This window comes from Choloepus didactylus, chromosome 1 (genome assembly GCF_015220235.1).
Source record: "Choloepus didactylus isolate mChoDid1 chromosome 1, mChoDid1.pri, whole genome shotgun sequence".
Classification (NCBI taxonomy): Eukaryota; Metazoa; Chordata; class Mammalia; order Pilosa; family Megalonychidae; genus Choloepus; species Choloepus didactylus.
In genome coordinates this window covers 87,082,599-87,095,771 of record NC_051307.1, presented here as the reverse complement: position 1 = coordinate 87,095,771, position 13,173 = coordinate 87,082,599, and the positions used below count along the sequence as shown (strand labels likewise).

The 13,173-nt window shown below is 36.9% G+C and overlaps 2 protein-coding genes across 2 annotated transcripts in view; one reads left to right on the top strand and one right to left on the bottom strand.

Moving 5' to 3' along the window:
* Nucleotides 1-4,691, bottom strand: part of GTF2E1 (general transcription factor IIE subunit 1) — a 41,434-nt gene extending 36,743 nt beyond the window's left edge. Inside the window, exons 1-2 of the mRNA XM_037836353.1 lie at nucleotides 4,565-4,691; nucleotides 120-586 (exon numbers count right to left, since the gene is read on the bottom strand). Coding sequence (XP_037692281.1) covers nucleotides 120-567 — 448 coding nt within the window. The 5' untranslated portion in view covers nucleotides 568-586; nucleotides 4,565-4,691. The remainder of the gene's footprint in view (nucleotides 1-119; nucleotides 587-4,564) is intronic.
* Nucleotides 4,692-4,727: 36 nt separating this feature from the next.
* RABL3 (RAB, member of RAS oncogene family like 3) overlaps nucleotides 4,728-13,173 on the top strand; it is an 82,858-nt gene continuing 74,412 nt past the window's right edge. The window contains exon 1 of the mRNA XM_037836366.1: nucleotides 4,728-4,860. Within this exon, the coding sequence (XP_037692294.1) occupies nucleotides 4,815-4,860 (46 nt within the window). The 5' untranslated portion in view covers nucleotides 4,728-4,814. The remainder of the gene's footprint in view (nucleotides 4,861-13,173) is intronic.

Sequence of the window (13,173 nt, the reverse complement as noted above, 5' to 3'; positions counted from 1 at the left end):
CATTCACTTTTATAATGTATACATAATTGGTTTAAAATTAAATGAATCAATTTAAGAAAAAGGGTATATATTTCATCTTAAAAAATGACTTAAAGATTTATAAACTGGATAAACCTCACCTGTCATGGGATCAAAGAGCTGATTAGCTTCTAAGTCTGTAAAAGTACTACTACAGACAGGGCATTTGAAGGAAGCCCGATTGGTAGAGTCTCTTTCATCAGTTTCAATCCTCCTTCTCATGTGGTCCAATTTATATTTTACCACATTAACAAGAGTGCGATAATTGATAAAGTAGTAGTTATGGCGAGTGGTTTTCCCATCCGCGGCAGTCTCTACCCTCATTCTGCATTTGATGAACTTGTCTCCCTTTAAGTTATTCAAAACCGACCGAAGTTGCTTCCGATCAAACTTGAGCAGCTCCAGCATATCCTCCTCTTTCACACAGGGGTTTCGGATCAAGATGTCCAAGGCCAATGCATGCTCAATGCCATAAAACCCCCGGATCACATACTTAGCTAATCTCTTCAGTGCTGCAGGAACCTCGGTGAGGACATCTGGGTCTGCCATCTTTAGCTGCAAACTTATTCTGAACTCAAAAAAAGGAGAGGGAGAAAATTAGGTAGGCATAAAGACATGGTAATCATTTTAAACCTAGAATAATCAACCTGTTATTGGTAGCTACCACCATTCTTGGGATGCCACAAAGGTGCTCAAACATTGTTTTAAATTACTTCCAATGCCTAAAACATTTAATAGAGAAGAGCAAGATTTTCTTCTAGAATAAAAAAAAAGATTACATCTAAAAAGCTTGACATACTTCTTAAATGAATACTTTCATAATCTACAGTGTGCTTGATTCCAAAAAGTAATGTATTACTTATAAAAATGAGATATTACAGCAAGCCCACTTGACCTCAGAGATTGAAACAAAAGCTAAAAGAAGTGCTTGCTATTCTTAATGATATAGATCTTCAAGAGTGCTGGAAACCCTGAGAAACCAAGTATTCAGCATATCCTTAAAGTGTCTTTATTTATTCTGAATAAAATTTTTCTACCAATATAAATTTTAGGGTATATCACATAGTCACTATCTCACAATAAAACCACAACAAACCTATAAACACATAAGTTAACGCCTGTTGGAGCTGTTTGACAAAACTATTAACTGTAAGACTGAAAGAAATGAACCCTTTAGATCCAAACAACTTTTCCAACCTTGCAAAGTAAAATCTGATAACCAACTAAGAAATATCATACAGTCCTTAAAAATAAGAAAGAGCCCAGGATATCCTGGATGTCCTACAGGAAGGACAAAGCAATTCCCATGCCATGAACAAGAAAGCTGTCTTTTGAAAGCCCTACTGGCACGGGCTAGATATACAAGTAGTTGTTTAGAAGCCTGGGCTTTGGTATTAAGAGTTAAGATGGCCAGTGTTTTGATAGGTGAGTGATCCTGAGCAAATCCCTTAAACTACTTCAAACCATGCTTTACACTCTGAGAAATAAGGATAATACCACATACCTCAATGGGGTTGTTGGTTGTGATGAATAAGAAAGAAGGAAAGTAAAGTATTTAGGAAGCACTTGTTAACAAGGATAGCTTTCTTATTGATTTAATATGCTTCAAACTAAAAATGCCCAGGCTTTCCACACAGATTACTTCAAGTGAAATTTCCCTATATCATAGGGAAATTTTTAATGGATATCCCTTTGAGCTATCTCAATGGGGAATCACATTATTATTAATGTAAGTTTCTACTGAACTTTTAATTTGAAATCAGTGGTTATCAACCCTATCAGATCCAATACCCCTTTTTATAAGAAATATTTTTATATCCACATTTTACTAAAAGGAAATTCCTAAGTAAGCAACCTATACACTTATTGAGGTATGGGGAGTGAGAAGAATATAGTGCCCTACCTATAATAAAGGAAAGTTATTTATAATAAAATATCTACTTCAGATTGCAAATACTCAGGCATGACAATATGCAAAAAGAGATAATGAAGTAGCCATACGCTTGCACCTATATATAATGAACAAGTCTGGAGAAGAGTCAAGATCAAAAGTCACTCATGCAAAAAGTAAAGGAAACTGAAAAAGCAAAAGTTTAAGTGGCCACTTGAATAAAAATGCATTCATTACATATTAAAACAACAAAAAAATACTTTGCATTACTCTGTAAAACAGAATAGGGTTATAGGCTTAAATTTAAGTCATTCTCTTAAACAAATGTCCAGGACTACATCTGAACATCGCATAGGGCCCTTCTTTATTGAATGGAACTATCTTGTGCCTCGGAAAACATCTAGTTATTGCCAGTCCCCACCCACTAAGTATCAGCAGCACGTTCTCTCTGTGACAACCAAAACATGCTCCCACAAATTTTCAAAATGCCTCCCTTGAGAGTTGGCTCTAAATGCATATGGTATGGTTGCTTTTTTAGATTCTGTAGACACTTCACTGACAAGGTCTCTTTCCACTTAGCTATAAATTCATTCTTTTCTGCCTATTTACTAGACAAGCTTCCAACTTTTCCTTTAGCTATGTGTGTATGTGAGAAAAAGACACTTTTACCTCTTCTTTTGGAGGACAATTAAGCTATAGCAATCAAGTGAAAAGTAAGAGAAAACAAAAATGGAGTGAAAAAAAAATACTAAGGAAGAGAATCAAAAGTTGCAAGAAAAGGACAGGATGAGTGAAACAATAATAAAGGAACTAATAATATATTGAAAATGGGGTACTAGAGTAGGAAAAATTAAAAATAGCTATTTGTTTTGGGCCAGTATATTAAGGATGATATATAAGTATTACTATGAGAAACAGATAACACCTGAAGAGGATATTTGGAAGTGATGTGGCATTCACTTTGAGATGTTCGTCTTTGAAGAAATACCACTGGATATGCCTATAAAGACGCACAGAAGAGAGCTGAACAAAAGAAAGGAACGAGGAAAGAAGTCAAGGCTGTGCCACTGTGTTCAAAATCTTCTTCCTGACCACTGCCTTCTCTGCTCCACCATTTCCATTTCCCCACACCTGTTGAATCTCCTAATCAATTTCTGGATTTCTTAAGTAACTTAGATCAGAGGTCTAATGGCAGCCTACACACATTTTGTTTGACCCAAAGAATGTCTTGAAAATTTTCTGAAGTAGTTACCGACATTTAAAAATTGTGAGAGTCACATAAGTTTCAACTTCCAGCTCCTCTTGAAAATTGGAAATATCTGAGGAAAAAAAGAGACCACATTCCCACATGCAAATAAGAATCTGAAGGTAAACAGCAGTAGACACTTTTAGGGAATGAGCATGGCTGGTCTTTTGAGTATGTACCTATGAGTTCTTTTCTTTTTATTCTTATAGTCCATCATTACCTGCCAGCCTCACCCCTACCCAGCATAGATACCCCAAAACAAGTTGGTTTTGTTTCTTTTTAGCCACATGTATTCCAACCATAGAAACATTCAGGGACTAAGCTCACCAGGTACAGAGCTGGAGAAACAAATTTCAAAAGAATGCATTCTGCCCTCTATCTTCCCTTGTCAGCCTCCTCTCCAGCCACAATGACATGCTTTCAATTTCATGAGCCACACATGCTTTCTCCCACTTCAGTCTTAGCACATGCTGTTCCCTCTGCCCCCAAATCTAAGCCCAAACCCCCTTCTTCTGATTATCTTTCAAATTTCAAATGACATTTCCTTGGCGAGGCCTTCCCAGATTCCTCACGGTAGGTTAGAATGATCTTTCACATGTTCCCATAGCTCTTTCCTTTTCTTAGATTACACTTTGTAGATGTCTACTTTCTTCACCTCTCTCTCCCCCCAACCTTAAAACATTATGTTGTTTACCATTGAACCCCCAGCATCTGGCAAAGCTAGTCAAGTATTTCCATAAACCTTTCAACAGATCTTCTAGGCACGTGTTCTTCCAACATGCCCACCCTACTTACTTCTCCCCAATTCATTTCTTCCATTCCTGCTTTCAGAAAGGACAGGACACCCTTCTTTTAAGCTAAATTTTAATCAGAAAGTAAAAGAACCAAATTCGCGATTTTAAAAGTTTATGCCCACTGTAGAGTACAGACTACAAAGAGAAAAGAGAGGATACGAGGAGTCTAACTAAATTACTTCAGTATACTATTCCAGTTCCGGAATAACTTGGATTCTATACACCTTACTGCTGTTTTCTCAGTTACCATATTTCATGGCACTCTCCACGCCTTCCTATGTTTCGCGGCAAACCTCCGGACCCAGCTGCCCTCCCTAGCCCGGTTCAATAATGTTCATTCCTCCCCACTACGAGACCCGGGGACCCCAACTCCCTTGGATTCTCCCAGTTGCGTCCAGTGACCAAACTCGGCGCAGCCAAACCCGACCCAATCGAAGTCGCACAAGGGCTGCTCCGAGGTCAATGATTCTTAGGATGACCAAGAAGAGGTCCAAGTTAGCAGTGTAGGTAAGGAGCGGAGGGTGGTTAAGGTGATCGAAGTGAAAAGGAGGAGAAAGCCTGAAATGCTACCCCGAGCCAGGGAACCTGGGACAAGGAATTGGGAACAAGGTTTACCGAAGCGAATCCTCGAACACTCCCACTACAGCTTCCTTCAGCGCCTCAACTACCGGCTTAAACGAGTCACGCCACCTGTGCGACAACGAAAACGCCTTATTCCTGAGACCAGCCTCGGAAACCACCTCCTGCATTCACCCGCAGTCATATTCTGGTTGACCAATGAAATTCAAGGCTCTGCCCTTCAGGCCCAGCTCTAATTGGCCAAGCGTCCCAGAACTGGCGTTGACCCCGGAGAAACCATGACAAGATGGCTTCCCTGGATCGGGTGAAGGTGCTGGTGTTGGGGGACTCAGGTGAGTGGCTCAACCCACCTCTGGGGCGCCCGACATTGTTGAGTTATCACATAATAGCTCCCTTTACTGCTTGTCCCCCAGCCTTCTGGCTCTTCGGCCCGTGGCTGAAGGCTCGCTCAAGGCCTAAAAGACTACACTTCCCAGAGGACATTGCTCCATTTGACGAGACGGCGGCGGCGCGGGGTTAGGGGCGCAGAGCCGGGCCCTGCCCCACCTTCGCAGCGTTAGGTTCGGATTTCCCGGTCTACCACTGCTTAGGGTGTATTGTTAATTCCTTTGTTTTAAAAGATAGGTAGACAGTGCGTATTGTATTGGGAGCCGAACTAGGGATACAGAAATTAGTAGGACCGTGCCTTGAAGAGACTTTTCATTAAGGACGTAAAACGTGCGCTGAAGATGGCACTGTTCCAAGCGCCTTGCATATATTAACTCATTTAATCCTAAAAGCAGCCCTGTTACCCAGTTTTGCAGATGATGAATGTGAGGCGGAGAGATTTTGAAGAAACAGTTTGAACCCCAGAATTTGCGATCTTGAAAACTAAACTTCATGGAATAGCGGGTGGTTCTGTTTTACTCTCACGTGGGCTTCTTAATTTCCTTTCCTATTTAATCTTAACTTAAAACCTGTTATGCGTAAGGTTGTGAGGAACAGAGAAGTTAAAATAAGAATCATAGTCTGGAGCAGCTAGTACTTAACGCAGATCCCAGCGGAATCCTAGTGTTAAATTCTTTTGATACCTCCTTAAATATTTGGGAACTGGAGTTGAAATCTGCATTTCCTCCTTCCACCTCTCTCCCTTTCTCCCCACCATAACACCCAATCCCATGCTTTTTAAGAACCTCGAATAAATGTTAGTTTTGCATTTAATGGATGTGATTTTCTGGAATTAACCTTGGAGTGTGTGCTGTGAGCAGACACTGTGCTGGATACTTCGAGGTGGACAGAACACACTTCAAAGAATTTGAAAACTAGCTTAACAGAAACTATAATATTTGGGGTGGGGGGGTGGTGTTTCACCTTGCCTGAAGATTTTTGAATTATAAAATATTTCAGAGAACATTAATACTCCCGTAAGAAAGTTGGAGTATGAAATTCCATGAGCAAAAGCCAATTATGTCAACTGTAGTTCTTGCTGTGGAGCTTGAAGTGGCAGTGAAGTTAATTTAATTAGGTTGCTTAGTTTTACAGATGAAGAAAGTAAGGTATGGGGCGGGAGACTTGGCAAGAATATCACCAAGTAGTAGTTAGGACTGGAATCCAGAGTAGTTGGTAGCACTTCATAATATATAAAACGGGTGTTACTCTCATCAGTTTTTTTCCTTTTTCTGTTGTATCCAACAATCCCTTCATGTTTTCATACTGTTGGAACTAGATTTATTCTCTCCCCCACCTCTCCCCACTCCCCCCCCCCCACTTCTCCCCACTCCCCCTCCCACCTCTCCCCACTCCCCCCTCCCAAAAAACACAGTGAGTGCTTACCACTTGCCAGGCAGTGTATTAGGTGCTGGGGTTCTAACTGTGGAATCGATAATTACATATGGAAAAGTAATCAGGTAATTGGTTAACTTTTGCTTTCTTTCATAGTTTAGTTGTAAAACAGAAGGCTCAGCTTTGCCCACCAGGAAAATGATCTTGTCACACATTCGCTAATGTTAGGCTGCAGGGCCAAGTCAGTTATTGCCTTTCTGTCAGTTCCCTTTTAACAGCAATTTACTATCTGGCAGATTAGACTATACTTTTTACACTTCATTTGCCTTTGTGTTTAAACTTCAAAGTTTGCTTTTGAATAAAGGATTATTCTCTGTGTGGAATTTTGGGGATTTCATAAGCATATAAAGGAATGACCTGAGATTTAGAGAGTTGCTTTGTACCCTATAGAAGTATTTGATAATTTCTGGAAAGTCAAACCCATAGAATTTTCTCTTTGTTCTTTCAGATATTAGGGATAGGCTTAACATATTACAGCTACATTTGGAGCTGGAATTTATTTAATTATATTGTTGCTCTCCCCCCTTTCCCCCCAAAAAAACCACAAGTGTATTCTTTTAATCTAATTTAGCTCTAATAGTGATAACATACAATCAGAACCATAACCACCCCCAATCTTAAAGAAATCAATAGTTAGCCACTATTCCTAGCCCTTCAACCATGTTTACTGTTTAAAATTTCATCTAGTGATAGCTAAGACTTATTTCCCAAAGCAGTTAATTAATGGAGAACTAGACAGTATTACTGAGTAGAGAAATTATTTCTTACACAATTAGGAACACTAAAAGCTCAAGCCCCATATCAGATTAAGCAAGTGCTCAGATAAGTGCCTCTAACATAAACAACACAAAAATCAGCAATATACCGTAAAGGTTACAAATATCAGATGCAAAGTAATAAATATAAAGGCAAAGCTAAGTTTGAATACTCCAGAATCTTAAATGTCTGTATGTAACAAAATAAAAAGAATAAAGGAGACCTAGGGAAATAACTCAATTACATGAGATGAAAATTAATGTCTTTTATATATAAAGATGTCACATAAACTGATAAGAACACTAAAGTCCGGTTGCTAAATGTGCAGAACACATCAAATAATTCATAAAAAAGACAACTAATTATCAAAGATGAGCAAAATAAATATCTTTGCCAGAAAGTAAAGAAATGCAGATTAAAACAAGAGGTCACTTTTTACTCTTACAAAATTAACAAAGATGAAAATGCAACTACATGATACTACTGAAGTGCAGCAGGACCTACAGGCTCATATCTGGCTGATGGCAGTGTAACCAGATGAAAGCTGTTTCTCAGTATGTATCAAGAAATTTTAATACTCATTGCTTTTTATTCATTAATGTCACTTCTGGGAGGTTATGGTAAGCACATAATTCTAATTTTAAACAAAAGTTTAAACAGAACTAAAAGCTTAGGATATTGAAAAGTTCAAAAAACCCTAAATATCTAATAACTGATGTTTCAGTTTGCTAAAGCTGCCGAAACGCAATATACCAGAAATCGGCTGGCTTTTTAATAATGGGGATTTATTAGGTTACAGGTTACAATTCTAAGTCCTTGAAAAATGTCCAAATCAAGGCATCAACAAGAGGATACCTTCTCTGAAGAAAGACTCCTGGCATCCAGGGTTCCTCTGTCACATGGGAAGGCACATAGCTGGTGTCTGCTATTCCTTCTCTCTTGGGTTTTGTTGCTTTCGGGTTCTGGCTCTTTCAGTTTCTCTGGGTCCTTTCTTGCTTCTCTGGGGGCATTTCTCTCTCTAAACAATCTCCAAATGTGTCTGCCTTTTATCATCTCATAAAGGGTTTCAGTAAAGGGTTAAGACCCACTTTGAATGAGCTGGGTCATATCTCAATTGAAACACCTAATCAAAAGGTCCCACCCACAATAGTTCTGCCCCCACAGGGATGAATTAAAAGAACATGACGTTTTCTGGAGTACATAACAGCTTCAAACCAGCACAATGAGGGAATGGGTAAGTGAATTGTTATGTCTCTTCTCTGAAATACTATGGAGACAGTAAAAATATTTATGAGGATTCTGTAATAAGATGCGAAATTTTACTCACTAATAAATACTAATTAAGATCCCATACTGGAGACTGAAAGTTAAATTTAACACCCAGCCACAGCCCTCAAAGAGCTTAAGATTCAACAGGGTGAGAATAATGAAAATGTTCTGAAATAGATTATGGGGATATATGCACAACTCTGTGATGATACTGTGAGCCACTGATTGTATACCTTGGATGGTTTGTATGATGTGTGACTATGTTTCAATAAAATTAAATTTAAAAATTAAAAAGTACACAAATAAATATGATTTCAAGTGCAACAAAAATTAAACAAGGTGAATAAAACCTGTAAGCAAACAAGTGTAGTAAAGTATTTTTTAATTAGGGAAGTTGCACGTTTACAAAACAATCATCTATAAAATACAGGATTCCCATACACCATGCCACACCTGACACCTTGCGTTGGTGTAGAAAATTTGTTACAATTGATGATAACATTTTTTAAATAATTGTACTTTAAAAAAAAAAGAAAGTAGTTATCTTTGTTACAAATGAAAGATTATTAAAATCTTATATTATCTATCATCCATAATTTACATTGGGTATATTTTCTCATATGTTACCCTATTATTAACAACTTTATTAGTATCATGCATTTGTTATCATTGATGAAAGAACATTCTTGTACTATTAACTGTAAACTGTCATTTACAATAGGGCTCACTGTGTTGTACAGCCCTATGCTTTATCTTTTAATTTTATTCTAGTAATATATCAAGTTTCCCCTTTTAACCACATTGAACCTCTATAGTTCAGTGCTGTTGATTACACTTACAATCATGTGCTACCATCACCACCATCCATTTCCACACCTTTACCATCAACCCAATAAAAATTTTGTAAGCATCAACTCCCCATTCTCTAACCCTGATCTATCTCCTGGTAACCTATATTCTACATTGTAACTCTTTGGGTTTGCTTATTATAATTAGTTCATAACAGTGAGATAATATAATATTTATCCTTTTGTGTCTGGCTTATTTCACTAAGCATAATGTCCTCAATGTTCGTCCATGTTGTCGCATGCATCAAGACTTCATTCCTTTTTACTGCTGAATAATATTCCGTTATGTGTATATATACATTTTGTTTATCCATGAATTGGTTGACGAACACTTGGGTTGCTTCCATGTTTTGGCAACTGTGATCGATGCCACTATGAAGATAGTGTACAAATATCTGTTCGAGTCTCTGCTTTCAATTCTTTTGGGTGTATACCTAGTAGCAAGATTGCCAGATCATATGGTAATTCTATATTTAGCTTCCTGAGGAACCACCAAACTGTCTTCCTCAGCGGCTGCACCATTTTACATCTTCACCAGCAATGAATGAGTGTTCCTGTTTCTCCACATTCTCTCCAATGCTTGTAGTTTTTTGTTTTTTTAATAGTGGACACTCTAGTAGCTATGAAATGATATCTCATTATGGTTTTAGTTTGCATTTGCCTAATTATGAGTGATGTTGAACTTCTTTTCATGTGCTTTTTAGCCATGTGCTTTTTGTATTTCCTCTTTGGAGAAATGTCCATTCATGTCTTTTGCCCATTTTTTAATTGGGTTGTTTGTCTTTTTATTGTTGAGTTAGGGATTTCTTTCTGTATTCTGGATATTAAATCCTTATCAAATAGTTGGTTTCCAAATATGTTCTCCCATTGAGTATGTTGTCTTTTCACTTTCATGACAAATTCCTATGCACAAAGGTTTTTAATTTTGAGAAGGTCCAGTTTATTTTTTCTTTCATTGCTTGTGCTTTGGGTGTGAAGTCTAAGAAACCATTCCCTACCACAAGATCTTGAAGATGCTTCCCTACATTTTCTTCTAGGAGTTTTATACTCCTGGTTCTTATATTTAGGCCTTTGATACATTTTGAGTTAATTTTTGTATATGGTGTAAGATAGGGGCCCTCTTTCATTCTTTTCCATATGGATATCTAGTTCTTCCAACACCACTTGTTGAAGAGACTATTCTTACCTAGTTGAGTGGACTTGACAGCCTTGTCAAAAATCAATTGGCCTAGATGTGAGGGACTATATCTAAACTGTGAATTGAACTCCATTTATCAATATATCTATCCTTATACCAGTATCATGCTCTTTCTAACACTGTAACTTGGTAACATGCTTTAAAGTCAGAAAGCGTGAGTCCTTCAACTTTGTTTTCTATTTCAAGATATATTCACATATCTGGGAACTCTTACCCTTCCAAATAAATTTGGTAATTGGCTTTCCTATTTTTGCAAAGTAGGGTGTTGGACTTTTGGTTGGGATTGTGTTGAATTTGCAAATCGATTTAGGTAGAATTGACATTTTAATGATATTTAGTCTTCCAATCCATCAACACAGAATGTCCTTCCATTTATTTAGTTCTACTTCGATTTCTCTTAACAAGATTTTCTAGTTTTCTGTATACAAGTCCTTTACATCCTAGGTTAAATTTATTCCTAGGTATTTAATTCTATTATTGCTGTTGTAAATAGATTTCTTTTTCTTGATTTTCACCTCCAGTTGCTCATTACTAGTGTATCGAAACACTATTGATTTGGGGGTGTTGATCTTGTAATCCACCACTTTACTGAATTAGTTTATTAGCTTTAATATCTTGTAGATTTTTCAGGTCTTTCTATATATAGGACCATGACATCTGCTAATAGTGAAAGTTTTACTTCTTCCTTTCCAGTCAGGATGCCTTTTATTTCTTTTCCTTGCCTAACTGTGCTGGCCAGAATTTTTCCAGCAAAAGGTTGAATAACAGTAGTGACAGTGGGCATCATTCTCTTGTTCAGAATTTGAAAGGGAATGCTTTCAGTCTTTCACCACTGAGTATGTTGTTAGCCGTGGGTTTTTCATATATGCCTTTATCATGTTGGGGAACTTTCCTTCTATTCCTATTTTTCAAAATGTTTTTATCAAGAAAGTGTGCTGGATTTTGTCATATTCCTTTTCTGCATCAATTGAGGTGATCATGTAGTCTTTTCCCCTTTGATTTGTTAATGTGGTATATTACATTGTTAATGTGGTATATTACATTAATTAATGTAGTATATTACATTACTTTTCTTGTGTTGAACCACCCTTGGGATAAAATTCATTTGATTATGGTGTATAATTCTTTTAATGTGCCGTTAGATTCAATTTGTAAGTATTTTGTTGAAGATTTTTGCATCTATATTCATAACAGAAATTGTTCTGCAATTTTCTTTTCTTGTAGTATCTTCATCTGGCTTTGGTGGTAGGGTGATAATGGCCCCATAGAATGAATTAGATAGTGTTTCCTCCTATTCAAGTTTTTGGAAGAGCTTGAGCAGGATTGGTATTAATTCTTGTTGGAATGATTGATAGAATTCACCTGTGAAGACATCTGGTCCTGGGCTTTTCTTTCTTGGGACATTTTTGATTACCGACTCAATCTGTTTACTTGTAATTGGTCTGTTCAGATCTTCAGTTTCTTCTAGAGTCAGTGTAGGTTGTTCATGCATTTATAGGTATTTATCCCTTTCATCTAGATTGTCTAATTTGTTGGAATAGAGTTGTTCATAGTATACACATGATTCTTTTTATTTCTGTGGGGTCAGTAGTAATGTCTCTTTTTTTTCTTTGTCAGTCTACCTAAGGGTTTCTCAATTTTACTGATGTTCTTAAAGAACCGATTTTTGGTTTTGTTAATCCTTGTTTTTGATTTTCAATTTCATCTAATTCTGCTCAAGTCTTTGTTATTTCTTTCTGCTTGCTTTGGTATTACTTTGCTATTCTTTTTCTAGTTCCTCCAGGTGTACAGTTAGGTCTTTGATTTTATTTCTTTTATCTATTTTAATGTAAGTGTTTAGATCTGTAAATTTCCCTCTCAGCACTGCTTTCACTGCATCCCATAAGTTTTGATATGTTATGTTCTCATTTTAGTTTGTCTCGAGATATCTACTGATTTTCCTTGCAAACTCATCTTTGACCCACTGATCTTTTAAGAATATGGGGTTTAACTTTCATATATTTATGAATTTTCTGGTTTTCTGCCTGTTGTTGATTTCCAGCTCTGTTCTATTGTGGTCAGAGAAAGTGCTTTGAATGATTTCAATCTTTTAAAATTTATTTAGACTTTTTTTTGAGACCCATCATGTGGTCTGTCTTGGAGAATGATCCATGCACACTTGAGAAGAACAAATATCCTGTTGTTTTGGGGGCAGTATTCTTTTATCATATTATTCCTGATCTCTGTTTCTTTATTGATCCTCTATATAGATGTTCTATCTATTCATTGTAGTGGTGAATTTAAGTCTCTCACTATTATTGTAGACACATCTATTTTTCCTTTCAATTTTGCCAGTCTTTCCTTTATGTATTTTGGGGCACCATGGTTAAGTCTCTAAATATTTCTGATTGTTATATCTTGTTAGTGGATTGCCGCTTTTATTAATATATAGTGTCCTTTGCATCTTTTAACAGTTTTGCATTTAAAGTCTATTCTGTCCAGTATGAGTGTAGCTTTCCCCACCTCCTTTTTGGTTACTGTTTCCAACCTTTCATCTTCAACCTATTTGTGTATTTTAGTCCAGACTGAGTCTCTTGTAAACAACATTTAGTTGCAGCCAGCTTTTTTTTTTTTTGATATATATTTTTTCATTGAGATTGTTCACATACTATACAATTATCCAAAGATCCAAAGTGTACAATCAGTTGCCCACGGTACCATCATACAGCTGTGAATCCATCACCACAATTTTTTTTTCAATTTTTAGAACATTT